This window comes from Apiospora phragmitis, assembly GCF_038363925.1.
Source record: "Apiospora phragmitis strain CBS 135458 chromosome Unknown utg000010l:1.0-9815664.0:1.0-9183399.0, whole genome shotgun sequence".
NCBI lineage: Eukaryota > Fungi > Ascomycota > Sordariomycetes > Amphisphaeriales > Apiosporaceae > Apiospora > Apiospora phragmitis.
Window position 1 is genome coordinate 2,299,116 of NW_027117409.1, and position 24,272 is coordinate 2,323,387.

The 24,272-nt window shown below is 51.2% G+C and overlaps 3 protein-coding genes across 3 annotated transcripts; 1 reads left to right on the forward strand and 2 right to left on the reverse strand.

Annotated features, from left to right (window-relative positions):
- Positions 1-3,256: 3,256 nt before the first annotated feature.
- On the reverse strand, positions 3,257-4,459 carry PG994_010479 (uncharacterized protein; the record flags this gene model as incomplete). The annotated part of the gene is made up of 3 exons (XM_066861888.1): positions 3,257-3,436; positions 3,491-3,799; positions 3,854-4,459. The coding sequence occupies 3 exons, from the start codon at positions 4,457-4,459 to the stop codon at positions 3,257-3,259; spliced, it is 1,095 nt and encodes a 364-aa protein (XP_066710998.1).
- Positions 4,460-18,507: 14,048 nt separating this feature from the next.
- PG994_010480 (uncharacterized protein) lies at positions 18,508-18,883 on the forward strand (the record flags this gene model as incomplete). Its single annotated transcript, XM_066861889.1, has 3 exons — positions 18,508-18,618; positions 18,642-18,721; positions 18,823-18,883. 3 exons carry the CDS (start codon positions 18,508-18,510, stop codon positions 18,881-18,883), a joined length of 252 nt encoding a protein of 83 aa, XP_066710999.1.
- A 1,960-nt stretch (positions 18,884-20,843) lies between these two features.
- On the reverse strand, positions 20,844-23,246 carry PG994_010481 (uncharacterized protein; the record flags this gene model as incomplete). The annotated part of the gene is made up of 7 exons (XM_066861890.1): positions 20,844-21,860; positions 21,930-22,515; positions 22,570-22,692; positions 22,750-22,901; positions 22,961-23,056; positions 23,105-23,177; positions 23,236-23,246. 7 exons carry the CDS (start codon positions 23,244-23,246, stop codon positions 20,844-20,846), a joined length of 2,058 nt encoding a protein of 685 aa, XP_066711000.1.
- Positions 23,247-24,272: the final 1,026 nt, after the last annotated feature.

Genomic DNA, 24,272 nt, shown 5'->3' on the forward strand with positions numbered 1-24,272 from the left:
AAATTGCGAACTACTGTCGCCATCCTGCAGCTTGATCTGAGTCTAGGAGGGACGCAATCACCCTTTCGGATGTTGCGTGGAAGGATCCATCGTACGTAACGCAGACTGCCTACTTGTAATCTGCAGACCGCCTTGGATCTAGAGGGACACCTGCCAAGCAGCAGCGGCATGCCCAAAGCAAGATGCCTTAGCAAGGCTAATGTGTCCTCCCTAGAACGAGACTCCCCTTTACACTCTCTTGACCACCCCGATCCTGTATGAAATCAGAGCAAGTGTTACGAGGGAGGTGGGTTGACAAGTCGAGGGCAGGTTTAACCGCGGCGCATTCTGCTTATACCCTCATGCCATACAGTACATTTGATCAATTCCTCACGTGTCGCAATTCGACATGTATCTCAACATAAGCACAGGCACCCACCCGTTAGCCCGCTGCAGAGCCGGCAGCAAAGCACAATGGCTTGCATCATTATGCCCATGCATATGCTACTAAGTATTGCTATTTGTTCTATCGTTCGCTTTTGAGGGAAGGGTCGTGACCTGCTCATTGTGACCGTTGTTATTGGTGTTGTCGCTTTGCTCCAATAGGAGAAAAAAACAACCTTCGATATTAGTGGTTCAGGGGAACAGGCTGGTAGGCGAAAACAGGAGTATCTTGCTGCCGAAGGGGCCCAGTCAGCCTGTGGTGATATAGTAATATATGCTGTGAGACTTCATTTCCTCTCGATGGGGATCCGCAGCCGGCATCATCGAGGCGCAGCTATATTGCAGCTGCCTGTACTGAAGTTTGTGTATGTATAGACACATGCATGCGTCCTTACATAAGTGGATGCTACCTACGGTTATTGCGCAGTGTTGTTGCCGGTTGCAACCTCGCCAGCTGGCCCTGCTTCTCATTAGCTTACCATGACTGGTCCATCAGCAGCAGATGGATGGTTGAATACAACATTATAATCAAGCAAGTCGCCGGTCATGTAAGGGAAGGCATTTCTGTAATGATGTGTAATTACCTGTCCAAGCACGCAGTAGATGAGGAGTCAACCAACCCCCCTAGCCTATATTTCTTTCTCATAAGGCGAGAAGTAGGTTTGTGATGTCAACGCCCACTACTCACTAAACCGCTCCCCTCAGAGGGCGTCAGCAGCCTAACGTTTAGTGGCGGGGCAGGGTCCTCGTCTCGCTTTTTCTTTTTCTCCTTCTCCTCTGGCGGGGTGTGTTCCGAAGATGCGGACGAATCGCTCCCCTCTGCTTACCGGCTCTTGCAGTGCTCACCGTCAGGAGGAGAAGAAGAACAAGAAGAAAATAAAGTGAAACGAACAATTCCTCCACTTCCTCGGCTCGGCGTGTGGCTGTGTGCAAAAGGGCAACACTCTCGAGTCGGGGCCTCCCCGCAGATCTTGATACCCGATCGATCAAATCAACCCCCAAGATTAAGTAACCATATTTTAAAGGGGGGCTCGGTCTTAGGGGAGGGGGGTCCCCTGAAGAGGAAACTGTCATTCAACTCCTTGCAATTGCAGCAGCAGCAAACAAAACGTCGGGGTCCATCATTATGACGGATGACAGCAAGAATTCATGCATGCATCACAACAGCCCTTTTTCCCTTCACATATTCAGATGTACATAGTCCTCAATTATTTATTAGTATGTGCAATTAGATCAACGTACTTCTTAGGTATGGTTATCTGGGACATCACAATAGACGGGTGCTCCGATGCCGCAAAGATGCGTACAATATCGTAACTTATCATTTATTTTCCCGCTGTTTTCGCTCTTGCTTCCCCCATCCCCTTCTTCTTTCGCCCTGCCCCCCTTTTCGTCTTGTGCTTTTCCTTTTCTCATCGGCGCGTCTTAGATGACGAGAATTATGAGTAAGATCTGCCGCTGTCGCTATGGTGTTAAACCCGGATTTCGCAGTGTTGAGACATGACAGCTCGTGTTGCACGGCATGTGGTCTCATTTTTCTTCTTCTCTTTCTTTCCCTTCTCCCTTTGTTGCCCGTCGTTGTCGTTCGGCCTCCCGCTATCCGTCCTGCGTGTTTCTTCCGCCGCCTGTTTCAAATCCATGTGTAACGTGACGAATCATGATGGGCTGGTTTCGTTTCGAGGCAGGCAGGCAGGCCCAAGCTGATGATTATGTACATAAGTAGATAAACAAGTGAGAAACGTCGAGGACAATCGGTGACGGAACGTTCGACAGACTCGAAACGCGCGCAGTGCAGTTAATAGAAGTAAAGTCTATACGTCTGCTTTAACTACGTACGTACATAGTGATTCTAATCGCAACTTTATTTACATCGGCGCCAAGGAGCCAATCTATGTGGGACGTCAGACTGGCAGTATGCCTCTCCTATGGACTGGTTGCACAACTTGAATTCTGCCCAGCCTCTGCATAAACGTACACGCGCAAAGAGTTGCTTGACGTACATAGAGTGCCGAAAGTACTTAGCAGGAGCAGCTTAATCGAGCAGGGCACACCCTGCAGCCGATAAACGGCCCCGTCTTAGCACTGGAGAGAGAGAGAGACAGAGATAGCACGTTCGATGGCAAATGTTTGAACCAGAAAATGGGTTGATTCACGTGGGATCTTCTCTCTCTCTTCCTCACGTCTGTCTGTCCATCTCTACATCATACACATGCTTGATCTTGCCTCCCATCATCTCCATACCATGAACGTCCACGTCATGTGGGGGTATTGACTTAGCCAAGCCTTTTCGAAGAAATATTGGCCCAAGAAAAATCCTGTGACACCTGTAAAACCGCCAGTTGCTGTATCGTTGTGCACAACCCTCGAGGGATGAAATACCTTTCCAGCTTTTCCAAGCAACCTGTGATCGACATGTCTTCAACCCCTCTTAACACAGCCCCCAGCGTCCCTGCCCGCTATGCTGCTTCCTTCGCAATGACTTCGCCTGATCCCGAAAGTGTAAAACAACATTACTGATGGAGAGCTCGTCTCGTGTAAAACGCCAAACAATGCCTTAAAAGCCAATCAAAATGCCAAGTCCCTTTCCCAAACTCGGGGTATATACATGCGGATATGTTTCGTATGCGTGGGTATGAACCAGAATTGAATAGAGCGTCTTATGTCCGGGGAGGTATATTATAGGCGTGTCTCTGTAAATCGTGCTCTGTGAAGGCATCGCATCATCTCCATGGGATAAAGCGAAGCACATACAATGGCATAGTAGACATGCTGGTGATAAAGGATCGACCGTAGCTGCTGTGCGTAGCCAGCCTGCTGAAAATGGGTCTTCCTATCAATTTTCAGAACTGGCCTTCGGTCGGATGGCTCGCTGTTCCATCTGTCGTTTCCTTTCCAGCTTCGCGTAGTGGAGTCCACAAGCATTGCAAAGAGTCCTGGCTCCGTCCGGCCCGCGGCGCCATTCTGGCGTATCAATCCTATTGCAGCTGTGGCATCGACCAGGAGGTGCCGCACGCTGTTTACAGTCAGTATACGAGGCCATTCAATCCACTCTCCCAGAGTCACTTACCCCTCTTCGCTTTTTTACCTCCCCGATACCATAATGTTGCTTTAGACCATCGCCATACATACTCACGTCGTCGTCGTCATATGGTCTCTGGTGCTTGCCTGCTTCGCGGGCCTTTTCGGTTTCAACATTATGTTGTATTTCTCGAACGTTTTCCAGGGACTTTCTCATATAATCCACATTGCTCAGCATCTCGGTTATCTCCCGCGATGTCGGTAAGCGTTCCGGGATCGGTTGACCACCATGCTGCTCGGAAGCTATATTCAGGTAGGCCTCCGCGAAGTTGGACATCGTGCGAGCAGTCCAGCTGATCTGTAATTCCACAATTAGCTATTGTCACTGTAACAAAACATCGTAGGATATTACCCTTTGTAGGCAATCGGTATATCCCCAGGCCTCGAAATGACGATTCAATGCAGAAGAATCGTATCGCCTTGGCAATCCATAGTCCTCGTCACTATGTAACGGAGGGCGATGATGCTCATACGGAGGTCCTGGAGGCCCCATGTGCCGCGGAGAAATCGGAGGGGCTTGGCCAAGTGGATATTGCCCGGGCGGTAGATGGCTTGTATGCGAATATGATGAACCCGGTGGGTGGTTCCCATTCCGTTGTGATGGCTCCGAGGGCTTTGCACCGTCTCGCTGTTCACCGAACGCGAAACTTGAGCTTGATGGCGCCGAATAATGACCCTCGTGACGTGGCGCAAATCGAGAAAATCTCTCCTCGGGTCCAGAAACAGCAGCTCGTGGCTCTGGGCCAACATCACTTCGCGGCGGAGCAGCTGAAAAGGGCGGCGGGGGTGGTGGTGGGAGACCTTGTGAGTTCCCAATAGTAGACGGTGTAGTTGGTGAGTAGGGACTTGGCTTGGAGCTCGAGAACACTTCTGATATCGAGGGCAGCGATTGCCTCTTCGATGCTTCCATCTCACTGGGTGTTCTGCGGGATTCTCCAGCAGACATCATCCCTGGCATGGTCGGTGGCGGCGGTGGATGAGAGTATGTCGAATTATGAGGATGATAGACGCCGGCGGGGGCTGAGTAGTGTCGCAGTCGCCATTTTAGATCCGTCCCTCGGTCTTTCGGCCGATGATACTTCTCTTTGGTGCAAGTTGTATAGGTCAGGTCTGTTGGCTGAAGTAAGCCCACTGTTGGTAGAGGAAGAGGGTCAGATGTCTTCGCGCGGCAAGGAGGTGCAAACCTCAAAGAAAAGGACAAACCTTTGCCTACTACCAGATTCACCCGCGTCCATAGCGGGACTGCTACCGATAATATGCCAATGCCCCAGCCGTTGAATTAGGATTCATGCATCTGACTCGACTACCACTAACGGTCGAAATGTCGATCGTCGTCGAGATAGATGAGACGGCGCAGAACTCTGCTATAGGATTGCACTATGACCGCGAACTCCAGACGAACGACAGCTGCGTCAAGAGTTTCAGAGTCAGGAGTGGCGTGCAAGACGATACAAGCTGGTAAAGCAATCAAGAAGCGCTCCGAGCGAAACGACAAGCGAATATGTTCAGGATGGTGGCGGCGTGGAGTTCGGTTGAGTGTACCTTTACGGGCCGTTTTGATTAGATCCAAGACCAGATCCAAGATGGGGAAGGAATACGTGGTGGCGGGCGGGAAGGGGTTACACGGTGTGTCGAAGCTTGATTTGCTTTTGTTCAGACACCGAGTACAGGAGGTGATGTGCTAGCTTCCCCCCAAATGCATAGCCCGAGCAGAAACGGCAAGGCGACTCTCTGGTAATAAAGCTGTGGGAAATCTCACCTAACGGTAGCCAAGGAGTGGACCACGACGGGGCCGGCGGGATGAAGTAGAGGCACAATGGCCTTCGGGTCTCGTGGCGTCGTGAAGGGTTCGCAGCTGCTCTCGTCTAGATGAATGTCGCTTGCCGGTACTGAGGTCCACTAGCGTAGCGTAGACTACCTGCTAGTTCGCAACACCACGACTAAAGTCTCGGGACAGAATGAATACTAGCAAAGTATCTTCGTCGTCTTGACTCGTTGCGCAGATCGGGAGTTGCGCGAAAAGGGGGGTGTTGCTTAACAGCAGCAATGAACAGACAAGAAACAGGATTGGGATTCCCCGACTCTGGATTAAGGAAGCGTCCTTGGGTAGGCAGGGCGAGCGGTCAGGTCAGTCAGTATAGCAGAAAGAGGGACAAGAGAGGTAAGAAGACGTTGAGATCCGGACAGCTTGTGAAAGTGTGGGCGAAAGTAATATTTAGACGTGGAGAAACAAAAAGACGAGATATGACCAGTCCAGTCCGTACTGACCGAACGAAGGATGTATGCAATTGTATGTTTCTGTGCGATTGGGCCAGCAGAATCATGAGATGGACAGACACAAATGAGAGACCCCAAGAACAGAACCCACCCTTCTCACAGCAGGCAAGCCCCCTGTTGGACCCAACCACGGGTGGGGGACGGGGACCAGGAAGATGGTCAGGGAACAGGGTATAACAGTTGGCTAGCGTGAGACTTTGAGAATTCGGGACTTGCATGTAGCCAGTAGACGAAGCTCGTCTGCTAGATATGCTGCTTCTAGCGGCCAGGGGGGCCGAGATCCTGATCGGGATCTGGGACTCCATCCAAAGTGTCTATTGATGGGAAGGAGGCCCAAGGAATCACCTGTTTCTGTCCACGTTTTTTGTTGTTTGAAACGCTGTAACATGGACATTACTGCCTTTCGCTCTTGCCATCTTCCCAGCTCTATTCGTGACGTACAACGACCACCACGCAATTGACGAGAAAGCAGCATCTTCCCCACGTTCCCTGACGAATACCGACGCGTGTAGGTGTCAGGTGTACCGCAACGGCCTGCGCGCTGGGTGTACTGTAGGCAGGTTGGTTAGATAATCTGTTCCTGGGTATTCGTCAGATAGCCAATAGAACAAAGGGGCGAGTCTGGCCGATCGCTTCCTACTTGCCTTCCCAATAGATTGGGCCCGTTAACCTCGATTTGGCGACGATTGGAGACAACGCTTTTCCTCGTCCTCGTCCCGGAGCCCATCCTCGATTCCTCGCCCATGGTACTGGCACTAGTCAGACCCTCTGGACAGGGCCATGAGAATAAAATACATAGCACCACTTTGCGCAGGGTTCTGACACGAACGTCCAACTCATTATCGAGCCAGCCAGTGGAGGTAACCATATGTCATGTTTATTTCCTTAGTACACCCACGACCTAAGGGGTGGATTGATTTCATCGTACACTAATCAATCGGAGAGCAGCAGGTACAGTGAGATCTCGAGATTGAAGGGTCTGTCGGTACCTCGGCTGGATTGACAGTTCATTTGATTTGTACGACACTGGCAACTGGCACCCTTCTCTCCAGCGGGCCACCCCACCTAACGTTCCAGTCAATACAGACCGTACTCTTTATTTTGTGTGTGTGTGCGTGCGTGTTGTTAGAGCTGGACTGGCAGCCTGACAGGAAAGCCTGAAGGGAGAGACAAGTTGCTGTTGCAGGATGGCGCGTCAAGTATCTGCTTAGCAGTCACACGGCGGAGGTGCTGCAGCGTCCATCATTGCTCTTTCGGGACAGCATGCACCATAGATTGGAGATGGGACGTACTCGCAGGAAAAAAAAGAAGTACAGTACAGTACAGTACTGTATGTATCGAGATTTCGGCATGGCGTTGTTGCAAGGGGTGGAAGGGCAGGCAGTGCCAGGCAGTCGCTCAATGGCAGTCGGTCGGTCGAGTACATGGATCTTGATCCCATTGATGAGCGGCGAGGAGAGACCCGTATGAGGCCCCATAGTAAAAAGTGCCCACTCCCTCTGTCCACTCTACGTCAGTATAGGTGGGGATGGCGACATGGGTCCCTTTGGGGGGTTAGATTCGTGATTTCTGGTTAGATTCATATTAAAAAAAGTCACCCTTGTATCCGGCATGTACCTTCTTTTCCTCATTTTATGTCATCCATGCCGTATCTCAAATGGCACTAGCTGAAATTGTAACCGTAAACTGCCTGCCCAGCTCTCCTTACCTGACTAAACTCGCTGACAGGGCTTTACTGCAAGCAGTGTAATTGCTCCCGTTCAATTGATCCGGCAGCCACCTGGCAGTCACGTCTGGAATCCCTAGGGGGCCCTGAAGCTTCACATCATGTTGTACATAGCTTGCCTCGTCTTGTCTTGAATTAGGAGCCATCTTCGAATCACCACATGCACGATATTAGACAAGTACTTGTATAATTTGTCGCATTGTCCCTCATCATCGGAAAACCCACTACCTGACTTCCAGAAGATTGAAAAGTAATCTTGGGGCCTCCAGCCCAGTATATCTGGTTAGCGTTCCATGTCACCGTATCGTGATCCACTCCCGCTGTCAGCGCTGCAACTGTCGGTATGTTACCCGCGCTGCAATATTACACATGCTTACCTAATGTATGTATGTACCGGTATGGCAGCCCAGTATGGCGTGCTCGCCTCCAAGCCAGCTTCAGAGCCTGGTAAAAAATGAGACCACTTCGCTCCTTTGCAGTACGAACAAACCGGGGATCAACTTGAGATCTTCGGCGGGGCGTTGCAACCTCGCTTCCTTCACATTGCTTCGTGAAATGAGTGTCATTGGAAGTATTGCGCTACAAGCCATTGGGCGAGCCTTATCTTCTAGAACACTTCACCCGGCATGACCCAAGAGTACAACCGGCCCACCCTCCCCGTTCTGATATCCTCTTCTCGACACCAATCGGGCCTGCCTCACCGTCCTCTCATCAAGGTGACAGACATGAGAACCACCGAGTCAATGTGGACAGCGCCTTTTCTACATGCACATACTAGGAAGTGGTACTCGCGGCTGGCAACTTGAGGCATGCTGTAGAAACACGTACGGTTGGTCGGTCACTGGGAGAGATTACTTGTAAGGTCCTCCTTTTGCATCCTGCATCTAAAGCCCTTGCCAAAGCTTTACAGCGCCAGAGACTACAGATCTTCCACTGCGCAACGTGCGTGAAATCAATCAAGGGCAAGTACAGATTTGAATGCATGTAAAAAGTCCGTTGCGGGCATTACATGCCCAACACAGGAAAGCGGGAAACTGCAACGAAATGTGGCTTGTGGTCTAAGTGCCTTCCTTCGGCTATTCCTGCCAATCTTTAAGGGCAACACATTCTTCGGATCTCTGTGAGACTTCGATACTCTTTCGGAGGACACGAAATAGCACAACACGAACAACCAGGTAGGTGACTGTGTTCTGTATCAATCAAGCTGACGTCAAGCTAGCAGCTTGGCTCGCCCATGCCCCAAAAAGCGGTGGTACCTTTCAGAGGAGTCGGTTTTATATCCAGCGGCTCATGGCAGACATTAGTTTCACCCCTGATCACACCTCACTGCCTCCCCGTTCTGGCACCTCGTTGCAATCAACATAGGCTAATAAGAGCACGTCACGGCCATCTGCTGCCTATGCGATTTGCATATACGGGGCTGGCCCCGGACGAATGAAATGCCCGTTAAGAGCAGCCAGATTCAAGACGGGTGGGATGTGTTCTGCACGTGTAAACTCACCGCTTGGTTACCTCTTCGCGGATGGATACCCAACCTTGCCGCTTGCACTATGCCCGGGAATGTCGATCAGCCACGATAAGCATATCGACAGTTCATGCTGCCAGTGAGCAATCCGCATCGCCTTTCCCCGAGATGCGATGCTGAGCGAAGAGATATGACAGATCACGAATCACAGCCCACCCTGCATGCTGGCTGGCTGACCCGCTCCCACCCTGCCAATGCCATCCTCGGGCCGTTATGTCAAGTTATGGCAGTGATGTCTTCCGCCACTGATTGCCAGACACCATGTAGTTCGCACGACAGCTACAGTTTTCGTCTAGTGCAGCCGCCGTACAGCGCGTAGCCTCATTCCTTGGGAAGCACAACGGTGCTGTACGGAGTGAGAATCTGTGCACATTGCACCAGTGTGTGCGAAGTCAGGAGCTCGACACCGCAGTATTAGGCTTGGGCATGGGGTTTCCTTTGACTTGCCCATGTCCTTCCAATGTCCACCAACAGTTAAGAAACATTATATTCCATATAGACTGGCAGAGTGGGACACGCTGAGGGCATGATACAGGCGCCATTTTGATCACCGCGGCCAGTGACGGAATGCAGCACGTGTGTTTCAATGGTGTGTGCCCCTACACCTTGATCTACATTACATATAGTAGCATGAACGGAGACACCCTCCTTCCTCATCGATAAAGGTTCTCTCAAACGACGTGGGCAAACCCCACCTCAGGAAATGACTAATACCTATATTAATATCAGCGTTATAGTGTTCAGCAAGATTCGTCGTGGGAATTACAAGCAGCATCAACTCCCTGTCTTATTTGTTACCGTAATCGGACCAAGGTTCAATACATGTCATTAACGTGACGGCGACTTGCAGCAGAAGAAAGATGAGTGATAGAAGAAAGATGAGTGATAGAAGAAAGCAGTCTGGCAGTCGCCAAGCATCAGCAGGACCACCTCAAATGTTTTTTTTATCACAAATACATAACCAAAGATCTGTAATTCTTGATATCGATGCGATCTTGCTGTCGGGCTGGAAATCATACGACTTGACATCCCGATTGGGGCGCAAACATCCCAGCCAAGGAAGTCCTCCCCACGCCAACGAGCTACTTGCCTGATCTGTCGATGGTGATGGGCGGTGCATCCATGGTGCTGTGAGATGGTAGGCTTTGATTCGAAGAAACTCCGCTCTAAGCCCCATGTGCCCAGGACCAGATGAGACGCAAAAGATCGGATCTAGATGGCGGTGTCATAGATGAGATCGCATCTCGAGCAGCAGACCCTGCCTTTATTGACCCTGTCGAAACAGACTGGTGGTAATTCTTTTGTCAGCAAACGTTTTTCGGTAAACACCGTCACGGTTCTGTGCGAAACACGCTAAGAGGTTGTTGAGCTCGCTCTTGCCAGGAACGTCGATTGCAGTGAATGACCCGGCCAAGGCATATTGGGTCAGGTCAGAGTGCAAGAAACAGTCGTGAGAACTGTAGCTGCATGTGCTGACCGTGGCGCGATGCGATTATGATGTGATTATTTACGGTTTAGGATCAGGCGAGCAGTAATTGATCCAGGGGTTGGGCCATTGATCAGACCCTTGCACTGTACGGCTCGAGGGCTATCGTGAATTGGGCGAAGGGAGAGGGAAGGACGGGTTCTGGACGGGAAAAACAAGATTCGGCGATCGATGCAAGCTGAAATAACCGGGGGCCGGCGATATCTGAGAGGAACAGGAACGGGCATATACCCTGGATGGGAGTAGTCTGGTCGTCAGAAAATCTGGTTGCGGGCAGGCACGGTAATCGGAGTCTCTGCATCAGTTACATCCGCCGTTCCCGCTCGGGGTCCCATATTGATCGGAACATCTATTATTATCTTCAAGTTCATATGTCATGTCCTATACAGAGTATTGGCTGCCATATACGCATTCAACTGGCTTTGTTCACGATGGCTGCGCCATACTTATGCAATATACTACATGTAGGTACACACAGCATTTGGTCACAGCCCATGACGGCGAATACCTAAATTTTAGGTAACTTGAACTTGCTCGGTGCTGGACCCTGGTATGATTGATGCATGTGATTTGCACCTAACCTAGTAGCAGCAGAAACATCAGCAATCATCTCATGAAGATCCCCGGTCTCAGCAGCGCCCAGCAGTGCTACTATCACTGGAGGAGTGGAACTGTGTCAAGGACTGACCATCCGGTGGACAGTGGATGGCATGAAAGGGCCTAAGGGAGATGAAATCGTTGCAATTTCGGTACTGTATGTCACGATCGCCTCATGTCATTTGGGGGTCACTGACAGCAAGTGGAGCCAGCCGTTTGATTCTCTGGAGCGCTCTATTTTACTTTTTGGTTAATTCTTTTTTAGCAGGCGCTATAGGCGAACTACTACTTAGAAAGCCTGCCAATCCCCCAAGCAGTTAGCCCAGGGCCGTTAGGGTGAAACAGCACAGAAGTCCACTACCCACTTCCCTTCTACAACCGCTGCAAACGTTATTCCCAATACTCCGTAATACATCCATTTATTTCAAATCAACGCATGCTCAGAAGCATGCTGCCACTACGCTGTTCTGATGAGGACTGCACTTCATAGGCACTTATGCACCGAGCAGGTATTCATACTTGTATACTGCACACATTTTAGGCATGGCAGAGCTTGCAAAGCTTCCCGGGGAAAGAGACTCGACAGTATTGCGTCCCTCGTTGGGTCCCCTCACATCACGACTTTCAAGTGGTTCACTGTTCGTGTTCATCCACAGCCCTTGCTGATGACCAGTAACAGCACGTTCGGCCCTCGGCAACCCCATGCCTGCTGCTTATGGGTGGGACATGGAAAACACAACGAAAAAAACGGTGACAGGGGTAAAAGATCCTGCCCACTGTTGTTCAGAAAGTCATGAATAGTGAGCGAGGCGGTGATGCCTGTTCTCACTAACTAGCCATGAATGAGGTCCGGATACGGTAACATGTATGTATGCATCATTGCCGTCGGCCCAGTTGAAGCTACGCGCCCCGTCCGCGTACATCTCTTGTTCAGAATCATGAGTAACGATACCTAACGAGTCTGGTGTCTGGCGCATCCTGTTGGTATGCAACGTGCCCCGGGGTCCCGGACAAATGTCCTAATCAGGAAACCATTTCCTCGACACATGCCGCCCCTTGAATCGCCGCGATCTTCGCGCACCACGTTATTGGAGCAGATGCGCCTACGATCCGGGCACCACAAGCATCCATCACATCTTAACCCTTCCACTGGGACTCTGCCATGGCCGGAACATGGGTCCAAGTACTTTCCCAAGTATTCCCCGAGTATCTCAGATGCACGCTTCACTTTTCGGGTTACTGTGGTTGCCTCTACAGTGCCAACTGGCGGACGGGTCAAAGGAGACTTGGGCGGCTCATTTTCCACAATCACCTATCGGTTACCGTCCCTCGGCTGGCAGGGCCGTCTTTTCGAAAGTTTGGCTACCATTATGAATGGCTGATTGCACTCGTTCTAGGGTTCTATGAATCGAAACATAACACCAGGTTCAGGGAAAGCAAGCTCGCACTTCAGTCCTAAAGTTTCACTTGACCGTTCAGTGCCCAACGGTGAGGACCTGCTTCTCCTTTAAAGTACATCACGGTATAGAATAAGATAAAGGACCATGTCTAGGGTCGCTGGGCCAATCTGGCATGTCAAGCAAGGCCTGAAACGGAGCAAGGTCAAGTAATGGCTTCTTCCTCGCTCCTCCCCCGTGCCTCGGGACATGATACAGTTGGTAACGTCTCCCTTAAGGCCAAATCGGCTATATTGACAATCGACGAGGACGTCATCTTTCATCTTCCCTTGTTACCTACCCACATTCGCATCGCAAAAGACATGCATGATCTCTGACGGTTATCGGTTGCATATCTTCGCAACTTAGCAGGCATCACATAACGGTGGAACCCAGCTAATAATACAACAATTGCCAGCTTTGGATCAGACCCAAGACCCATTCATAGATCAGAGTCCTGAGACGCAATTCGGTCTTATTGACAATGTTAAGCATTCACCGGTCACTCTCCATCAAGAGTCGGTCAGCGCTCTGGGTGGTGGTTGAGACAGCTAATTCAACGATCTTTTCTCATGGCTTTCTGGCAGGTGTATCATCTGCTGGCTGCAAGTGCCGATGGTTGATGGCCTGACAGAAAAGCACAACCTCAAATTAATCGGCCACTGGACCAAACATGCAATGTGCACTGTACTATACTGTACAGCACAAAGGATCCAAACCCTTGGTTGGGACCAATTCAGCCAATGGCTCTTAACAGAACAGACATGATCGTCTGATCTGGAAAGGCTAGATCCGGGCCTGCATCTCACATATCCCAATATGTACTTGCTGACAACAAGAGTGCATGCCGCAGGTCTCGATATATCTCTGGATCGAGCCTATCAATGGCTCAACCTGGTACGCCCGATTTGGAAGCTGGAGTTTCTTTGGCTCCCATTGATGTGGATGGAAGAACGCACCATATGAGGGTGTCCTACTAATACGGGGGTGCTGACTACATGAACCAACCTCTGACACACTGGCTGTCATGGAGCCAGTTTTGTTTGGCGTAGGAAGTAACTCGCGATGTTAACACGGCAATAGCTCATTCGTTGATATCGAAGGGTTGCTTCATGACTCCAGAGCACCGTCAGAGTTGGCACACAATATGTATTCATATCATATCTTGCAGCATCCCAAAAGGCCCCCAATGGCCGTCAACCCCCACCGCTGCGCGGACCCTTCAACATTACACCAGGGTCAAAGACCATGGCATACGGATGGCGCGCAATCAAAGTTACATGGCATGCTTCCCGTGCTCGTCGACCTTTTATCGCAGCGAGTTTGCTTCCACCGCAAAACACGGCAAGCGCAGGAACGTGAGTGTGATGTCGGACGCGACCCTTGGCCCCCTCTCCAGAAGCTCACCCCCTAATTCGGCGGTGTTGGTTCGTGTCATTCTCTTGTCAGCGGAGCTGTGCTGTAACCCTACGAGAATGACAATCTGACAGGTCATATTCACAGGATGCGACCCAGCAGGAATAGACTGGCATGCGTTTTTGAACCCATCACTTTTCACGAAAGAGGAGCACAGGCGAGTGACGCGCGACCTCCGCCGTGGCCGCCCAGAGGTGTGTTCTTTTTAATCACTAATAGCACAGACTGCAAGATGCCCTCTGCCCTTGGCACTAATCCGCCAACCTCAGGCCCGCGCCGGCTTGGTCCTGCAGGGCTGTTCTGTGTCGTGAGGACGAACAGGACTAGGAGTTCTCTACAGGTCACGCATTTTACGGTGTGCACAAGTCGGTAGGTGACATGTTAGACGAGACTCAAGTCTTCTCATTTGTTTGGCTGGGCAGATACATACATACACTGGAGTGCTGTCACACACAATGTACAAACAAGTATTGTGAGTCTGCGACTTCCGGTGCGACCCTTGCGCAGCTCCGGGCGATCTCGTTTTGACGTTCTCCACAGTGGCCTGATTCTTGTAATAGCGTCTTTTGTGTTGGGCCATAGCTGAGGTACTACGCTATGATGCTAAACCGAAGTCAGCTAGCTGCGCGCATGCATCGAGGCACATATTCATAATGAACAAGCGGTGCACAACTTCGCGCGGGCTGTGAGACTCGGGGAATTATTTTGTATTAAAAAATCACCTTCCTCTCGGACCTTGTGCGAGGCAGGGTGATGAGGATGAAGTGCAAGATCTAGGTGATGCTGAAAAGGAAAACGACCATGAACACTTTGTTGTCGTCAAGGCAGTCATCATAGTATCCACCTGAGAACATGCCAACCCCACGTCCAGATTACGCCGGCCAGGATGAATCTAATCAAGTCTGAACCAGAAGAGCAACTCGGCTGCAAATGCCCCAATGCCCCAATGCCCCCTCCCTCACTCGGAATCCAAAACCGAGGTCCAGTCGGGCTCTACCTATTGGCCGGGAGTCAACTATCACTTGGACCCTGGTTCACCAGCCTCTTGCTTGACCAGGAAGGGTATGATGAGATTTTGGGGCACCGTGCTGATCCCCTTGAACAGCCCGAGGGAACGAAACAGACAAGTCATATCCAGCACTACAGGGACCGGTTGTCTTCCAACCTTGGTCTTGCTTGCTTATCAGCTTTGCCAACCGATACTGCGTCGTGGTGCATGTGCACCTTCTCCCTCACACACCTACTGACGAGTACCCTGTGTTCATCTTGTGTAGATCACACCACAGAACTAATTTCCGAGTCTCACCAAGCTGACTTTTATGTAGATCTCGATTCCCCGGGGGCCCGCCATGTACAGCCGAAAGAGGAGTGCAGAGCTGCTGGGGAGGGAGGGAAGGAGAGAGATCAAGGAGGACTTCGCAATAGCTCGGCTTCTTCGCAAGTGTCGACGTTGTACATCCGTCTCAAGAGGGGCGCTATCCTGTGATCGCTTCACTGCCGGTTTCAGCCTCAAAGACTGGGTACGCGTTTTCTCTCTCTTCTGTTTTCAAACTCGACTGCTACGAGCTCCATTCTGCACGCACTGCTTTCTCTAGCAAACATGGTGGTAGTCCACATGGTACAGTATACCAGCGAGCGGCCTTCTCGTGATAGCTGTAAACCCCGATGAGTCCGATGAATGCCGGAATCAGAAAGACAGGCCTGATACAAAAGCACGATTAATACCACCATGTAACCTGGCGGAGCTTCTTCTACGCCCAAGAAGAACAAGGGAGGTAAGCGTTATTAACGATGCATAACAAACAGACCCGCTCTAGGGCAATAATCTCCAACTCCCGTGGTCCTAATAAGCATGGCTGTCACATCATTACTGATCACTCTTTCCGTCTTCTTTTTCTTTTCTTTTGCCTCTTCCCTTCCGCCTCATCAGGCCACTGGCGAAGTGGCTTGCCGGCGCATGCAGCCGAGACAAACATGCATTCTGAGCTCTTCTTCCTCTCCCTAGTGCTATGACAAAACGATGACAAAGCCGAGAAGCTACGAAATCAAAAACAATTCAAGCATCCAAGATGAAGAAAAGCAACAAGGGGGCAGAACGAGTTCGGGAGTTCTTGTCCTTTTCTTATTCTACTCGACCGTTTGGTTCCGGGTGGGTGTAGGTGTGTGAACGATGTCGTCGTTACATGGTTTTTCAGATGATATGCCGTGAAGGTTCGATTTTGACGCCGAGTTATGCCGCCTTGCTTGCTTCTGGGGTACGGTACCGACTGCTTGCACCCTAGCCCGTCCCCCATTCTTCTTCCTTCTGCTTCTTCTTTCCCTTTTCCCCGAAACAACCGACATACATACAGATGTAGGTTACAGTAGGTGCATGTGCTGTAGTTTGGCGCTGTCAACTTGTGTCTTGGCCAGCCCATACCGATGATGACAGCACTCTGGTACTTTTTTTCTTGGCGCTTGAAGTCAACCTATACCCAATGAAGCCGTGGTCGTGTGTTGAGAACGAAGGGGCGCGCGCCGCATCCGGAGCCCGGCGGTCCTAATTCTCATCCACCCTCCCCTAAGTTCGGCCCCGATGGCCCTGTTTACAAGGAGCCACCCGGCCGAGAATTCTACGTGTACAGGGTCCTACCTTTTCTTGGGTCCCGAGCTAGGGGAAAACCTGTAAATTTCTGTAAATCTCAGAGATTACCACCACACACGACACGAGAATAATGAGTTGGAACCCCCTCCCCATTCCCCCCTTCCAGACCAAGATAAGAGGAAATTAAACCCTGATATGTAGGTGGTTCGGACAAGTGCGAATAGGCGTGATGCGTCTTGGACCCTATCCAATGGCCTCCGATTCATTTCATTCGTGATGAGCGAACAGGAGCGCGCCGTAGGGGGCGAGGGCGAGGGCGAAGAAGCCGTTGCATGATGGTCGCACAACAAAGCAGAACGCCGCAGATGATGCTTTCGGCAAAGCCATGTCCCGAAGATGAGGTTGTGCAAATACCACCCAGAGAAGACCCTTTCTCCTACCTGTCTCTCCATTCAGTCTGTCTGTCTGTCACCCCCGCAGGCGTCGGGTCTGGAAAGCCGTGTTGTCATTGTCATCAAAGGGAGGGGACATAACGTAGGTACTACCTATTGCTATAACCTGCTGCTGCTACTCCCAGCCAGTACTACCTACTGGATCTATCATCTACGTAACCTATCCATATACATATAATATATATCTGCACACACACACACACACACACATGCATATGTACTCTGGGCGAGGGGAGAAAGGGAAGGTGGAACAAGCGACAGTTGTCCCGTTAGATGATCCTATGCAACCGCCCGTTTCTCAGATCTAGCCGTCTCCAATCGAACAGCTGAACCCTTCTTTTGTGTGTGCTCGAATCGAAATAAAAGGGGAGGCACGGAAGCAACCACGTAGGCAGATCGACCGACTTGGGGGCAGTGGGAAGGAATCCCACCCAACCAAAATACACACCAAGAAATCTGCATGTAACCGTCGCGCTCTTGCTGCTAATGGTCGCCGACCAATTCTGTTGTAATTTTCTTTCCATTATTCCCGTCGGGTGTATGTACGTATGTACGTATGTGTTCGTGTGTGTCCCTTTCTCCAGGTAATGGACGACAGGTCAGCATCCCGCTTGGCTTGCATGTCGGTACAGCACCGTCTTTTTCTTTTTTGGCCGGGCCCCTCTCTGGTTTTCTTTCTTTTCCGCCTGTCGTTCTTCTTCCCGCTAACCGCGGATTACTCACACATAGCAAGCATACCCTACATGCATGAATGACAGCGGCCTGCACTGCACGGCGGTATGTATGTATGTACGTACTGGACTGGGGGGGCTGGTTCGTCCATACACGAGAATGGAATGGAGAGAGAAACCGCGGAGGTTTTGCTTGGTTACAGCCTACATAATGACTACCCTTATTATGGCTCCCAATCGGTACAAACGCTTCTTCGATGCCTGCCTTGGTGGTGGTGGTAGGGCAAGAAGGCCTGGGGAACTGCTGTTACAAATAGGTACTTTTGGGTAGCATCAAGATCGGCAGGTTCGTAGGTAGGGTAAGCATTATTACATCCAGGGAACTCTAGAACCAACTATAGCTTCTTTGGACATTGCGCAGTTGCAATAGGCAAGCTATCTCGGATGATTCGGGGGCTGCCTCTACTACTGCTCGGCAGCGGGCGAGGAGGCAAGTAAGTAAGCGGCAGGCAGGCAAGTCTTGGCCGCCAGCGACCGGAAAGACGCATGTTCCAGTGCGCATTCACCTAGAATAATAACGATACATGCATACGTGGAATAGACGGGCCTGACCGATGTACTACAGACTACAGACTGTAATTAGGCATGTAGTGAGTGAGTGCAGTAGGTCGCGCAGGAAGACCCTGTCTTTGTGTCACACACACACACACACACACACACACACAAACACGCCAGACACGACACAGGCTCATGCAACTTCCGATGTTATCTGCAAGTGCAAGATTGCCGATATCGTCGTCGTTCGTGCTTGATTTGGCACACACACACACACACACATGCTTTCCGCCTACGTCGTTGTCAATGCGTATCATACTATATACGGCACCAGCGATTGCATCTACTGTATCCAATATGCTGCTGTTCTCGCGAGGAGGACCCTGGAGTATGTAAGATTTCTCTCTCCTCACAGTCAACCACGTCCCAGAAGCTCCGCTCCGGGCGTAAGGAAATCCGCCCGTCCAGATGGGCCGCGGCAAGCCCGCCCGTAAGGTATGTATGTACGGACACATACTCGTCGAAGGCAGGGTCCTTCCCCCAAACCACCCTTGTAAGATCCTCCGCCGCCTTGCTAATAAGTCAATTGCATACAGACCGATTCCCGACCGCCGGAGCAGAATCTACTTCCCCGTACTCTTAGTTAAGTTCTGCTAGGTTGGGCAATGTCATGTGCGTGTGGCCTCGAAAAGCGTTGTTGTTGTCCACGACCCAGGGACGTGTCACGATGCGATCCAGCAGTCTGTCCAGCCTAGTCTCCACTGTGGGCAGGAAAAAGGGAGAGGGGCCCTCGTTCAACGGGTAATATAGAAAAAGAGAGAACAATATCAATTTGCATTTACCCTTCTTATGTACGTACTACCCGCTGTATCTGCCTAGTATCGACCTAGTATCGTATCTGCACGGTAGGCTGGTAGGCCAGCGAGGCAGATTGTGTTTAGATATTAGTAGGGTCGTAGGGACAAGCGACGATGGAGCATCTCGATTTGTTTCATCTCCCAGTGTTCCCATAGGGGTCGGTTGGGTGGTAGTCGACGTAGTCGTTCTGTTCCCTCCTGGGCGGGCGGGCTCTCTCGGATGACAAGATCCACCCGAAAAGTGAGGCGGGCGGTTACCCAGGGGGGGGGAGGGGGACACCTAGACACTTGCACCTTTTTAATTTTTTTCTCTTCTCACTGGCTCAAGCTCCACGGCTCTCGCTCTGGCTGGTCCTCTCCTCTTTCATTACTGCGGCACGGTGATCAGATACCCAGATACCGTTGCATTGGACGGAACGCGTTATGGGGCTCCTTCAAGGTCAAGGGGCGGTGAGAATGGATGGGGCCCTCTAAGATCGTATCGCTTGCAGCCGAGCACCCCGTACCGTTCAATAGCATGTGCCCGTTGCAGAAGTCACTTTTTTAAATCTTAGAGAGAGAGGGAGAGCGAGAGTTATGTCGTAGTAGTAGTAGTAGTAGTAGTAGCAATAACAGTAACCCTTCCAAGGGGGAGCAGCCGGGCAATGGGGCACGGCGATACCACATAGCTTACTCGGACAGTTGCGCTGACCAACCAATCACAACTGATGAATGGATGGGGAGTGCCAAGTCGAGCAGAGATACATAGATAGATCAGTCGTCCGAGGCCCGAAGACGGGTGGGTATGTAAATAATCGCGAAAGACGCCTTGCCTCCCTCATCTCATGCAGCAGCAGCAGCAGCAGCAGCAGGCGTTGATTGCGCTTTGTATCCATACAATCTAGGTAGACAGCAGTTGGCATGACGAGTACTGATTATCGCAAGAGAATGATGACGATGGTCCATCTGTGGTGTTCTTCTAGCCGATGCGATGGATCTGGCGCTCCCGCGTCGAACCACAACGGGCTTGATTCCTAGTTCGATAGCCGCTCGGTAAGAACGACGTGCCATTACCATCTCACAATCAAGATCAAAACGCGCTTTCATCCCGATAGACGAAAACTATCATGAGACGGTTCCCTTCGGCCCTATACCTGTTTTCCCCGGTCGGTAGCTACCTAGCTAGTAGCAAAAAGGTCAAGGCAGAAAGGAGGTATAGCTACATAACCAGCCCCCCACGGGTACCTCCGCGTGTTAGCGGTCCGCGATAACATTGACATCGTCATGAGAGACATGACGACGCTGGTGGTCTGATACTGAGCCAACAGACTACCATTCTCGTTGCAAGGCCGGCGCCATCTCAGATCCAAGCCACCATCGGCACGCGACTCCAATCGGGGTAGCGCCGTCCAGTCCCAAGCTTGCGCTTCTGCTAGAGTGTACATCCAACGAGTCATGCTTACCATGATGAAGCTCGTTTCAAACATAAGAGCAGTCCTATTCAGAAGTAGCTAGGGGCAAACCAGTGGTTATATGAGATTGTCCCTGGTTGTGATTGTAAGCCTGTAGTAAAAATACACTGCAGCCCAGCAGACAAGAAAGGAACTTGCTCGAGAAGACACATCATACACTTGGGAATTAAATAACGCTATATGATCACATAATGACTAGAGGCCTAATGGTGGAAGGTGTATATCGTGCATCTCTATAACAATAGTAATGAAAATCTAACTCGATACTTCATCTATCAATGAAGAGAGACCAAAAGACAAGAAGCTTGATCACCTGCAGCCACCCCTGAACTTGCCGAGCAATTTCTCCAAGTTCGGCACGTCGAGCCCCTTCCACCCCTTGCCCTCCTGCTCGCGGTCGGTGATGTCAATAACAGAACCGACGAGGTCCTTTGTGACCTCGTCGCCGACGGCGCTGTCGTGCTGGTACCCCGGGTGGCGGTCGACAAAGTCGCGGATCCAGCGGGCCGCCGTCCAGAGCTTGCCGCTGGCCCGGCGGCGGATGAGGTCGAGGTACGTCGCCAGCTCGCAGCGCGTCTGCACGTCGACGTTGACTGAGTCGAGGTAGCTCTCGACGATGGGGATGAGGCCGGGGAACTCGTTGTCCTCCGAGTGCGAGCCGTTGATCACCTCGTCGATGCTCATGAGCGCGTACTCGTCCTCGACGGGGCCCGTTGGCGTCGGGGGCCGACTGACTCCCATCGGCGTCGAGGTGCCAGAGGCGCCCCCTCCGCGCGCCGGTCGTGTGGGAAAGGGGTTCTTCCGGAAATAGAATTTCTTGTTGAGAACGGCGTCGCGCGCGTGTGCCGTCTCCATATTCTCGTCGACTTTGGCGATGGGTATGTAGAAGTTGAGGTCAAAGGATAGGATGGCGCGGGTGATCAGGACCATGAAGACGGAGAAGGCTGCGTTCTCAAAGTCGGTAATTTGGATCTCCATTGGCCGGAACTCGACGCGCCAGCCAATGTCACTTCCAGCCGGCGGGGGTTTGAACCTCATGTGTTGCCAGTTCGTCGACTGGATGTTTTCGAAGTGATCAGCCTTGGACATATCGAGCTCCTCGAGGTCCTCGGCAAAGATAACAATAGGGTCTCGGATAAACAGATGGGCAAAGTGCGTGGCAAGACGGTCATCCATGCCGCCCTCCATCAGCTTGTCCTTGATATTCTCATCAATGATCAGGTCTTGGTCAAGGTACTCTGGCCGTAGGCGGTTGTCGGTGGAAATATATGTCGAGTTGGATGCATAACGGGATTTAGGTATCCTCCAGCGGCTGTGTTTCAGAGGCTGAGTTTTGTCAGTACGAAACTTCAATATTCCGGCGGCAGTCATAGCAAGTGGGAAGTATCAACTTACCTCTTCACCAAGCTCCTCCTTCGTGCGATCATCGACAGCCCTGCTAATCTGGTTCCAGCGGACGTCGGTGTCTGCGAGAAACCCCTTATAAATAGGGGTAGCCGCCGTCAGGGCCAGCATGATGGGACCGATGGGACTCAGTTGGTCATACATCTTTCTGCCTTCGGTGATGTTCTTGGCCTGGAAGGTGATTTGCAGACAGCAGCTCCCCATGCCAAAAGCCATAGCGTCCATGTGAATGAAGTTGTCGGGAGAAGCACCGTTTCTCACATCATCATCCTCCGGCCACTGATGGAGATCGTAGTTCACGCTAGGGTCCTTCCAGGGATTGGGGGTGTTCTTGTCATGGAAGACGGGCACGTTAACTTGGACTTTCCTGCCACGCCTCCAGCGGATGTTGGCAGCCAGTGTGGGAAAGCGGATATGGGGGTTAGCAATCTCATCAGGTACGAACTGCGAGCGCAGTTTGGATCCGGAAGCCGGGTAGTAAGGGTCGGTAAAAACCCCTGGTACACCCAATCGGGGGAACGTTGTGAGAGTGATGGGGTACTCGTTGCTTTTCATATGCTCTATGGCGATCTTCCTCCTGAAGGACAACATTAAAGAGAGTCGCAATCTAAGGGGTCCACTGCGCACTTACCTGAGCTTCATGTCTGGCTCGACACCTAGGAGTTCCTTGAACCCAATACCCCATGGCTTTCCGGGTGTTGCCTCCAGCATGAACCTCCCGAATTCGGGGTGAAAAACCGGAAGCGGGTTTGAGCTGTTGACGTGTGAGCTGATACAAACTGATACCGCACGGGAAAGGGATGTGGCTTACTGTTGGCTCTGAGTCTCCTGGATGGCCGGCACACCACCTCCCTGGTTGGATAGCTCTTCGTCGGCAGCCAGAGCGGTGAGAATATCAGCCTGGCGAAGCGACAAGAGCACCTTGGGCTCATCTTTGGAGTACGTGACAACGAGGTATTCGACCTAGAGATCCTAGTTAACGGTCCGACGCCGCTTGTGTGAGTCGACGGGATAATATTCACCTCATCGCCCCAGAGCAAAGCATCCCGCTCCTTGGTTTTGGCTTTGTTCCATATTTCAAGTAATTGCTGCAGACCTGTCGTCAGTCCCGCCAACATCTAGATAGGGGGCGCCTGCAAATGGGCATGGTGCATCGACAAGCATACCTTGATGCCCCATTCTCTAACTTGATCTGCGTATTTCTGGGCGTCTGGCCAGTCCAATGCCGTACCTTCAGCACTACGCAAAGATGTTATCAGTTACCATAGCCGATCACTCGGATTGAATTGTAACGTACAGCAAGCCCATCCTGGCAAAGCACTCGTGGATAAAGACAAGGAGGAACAGCAAGAAAAGAAGAAGAAAAAGCGGCCGATTCCGTAACTGCCGGCAATGCGCAGTTGGCAGCAAGGATGCTATGTGCGGCAGCGGACCTTGCCGAATATCGATTGAAGTAATGGAGGGCTGTACGCCATCAGCTAGGGAAAAATCTCAAGCAGTACACTCAAGCATATACATTGCATATACGACTTGAGGCAGTTCATTCAGATGACCAACCTAAGAATTTTGGTGATATAACAGGCTTGGCCAAGCAATGATGTTAGTTGTAGGTTGACTTAGGGTGTTCGGGATGGTTGAATCATGCCCGGAGATAACTTGGGATTTGGTGGTATCGAAGATTTCTACGCTGCAGATCTGACGTTTGGAGGGTTGCTTTGCTTAGACGGTCCTTTTTGGTGACTGCTCGTTCAAGAACCAATATCGATACTCATTGGTATCTCCGATGTCACGATGCTTCGCCCCGCGCGGCAACCGAATTCTTGTCCGCAAGGATACTCGTGGTTCGCGATGATCAACGTTATTGCCAAAAGGGCAGGTGTGTTGATTGTTGATGCCGGTTGACTGACTTCCAATAGGAACCCGGCAGAAGAAAGCACGCAATACCCCCAAGACGGTATTGGTAGAAGTGCTTTTCCGATTCGGGAGGGGTGGTTTGGTGTTAGTGGGCTAGGTATGAATTCGTTATCGTCAGCCACCGCCGATAATCGTGAAAACCCCAGAGTGCAGAAGCCGCTGTCTACAATGGACATTGGACACTCTCTTCTGTCTTCTATTTCCCTCAAGTGGTACTATTGAAGATTTAGTCGAGCCGTGGTTGTGGGCCGACTACGAAACTCGTCGTCTCCAAATCCGCACATGCTTAGAAATCCAATTACATCACGGGCAATCATTAATAATGCTACCGTTACTCCTTCTTTCCTTCCTGCCGCCCTAAAAATGACACTAACTCCGGCCGTCACCAGCCACAGATCCATTAACGCACCGCACCTACTG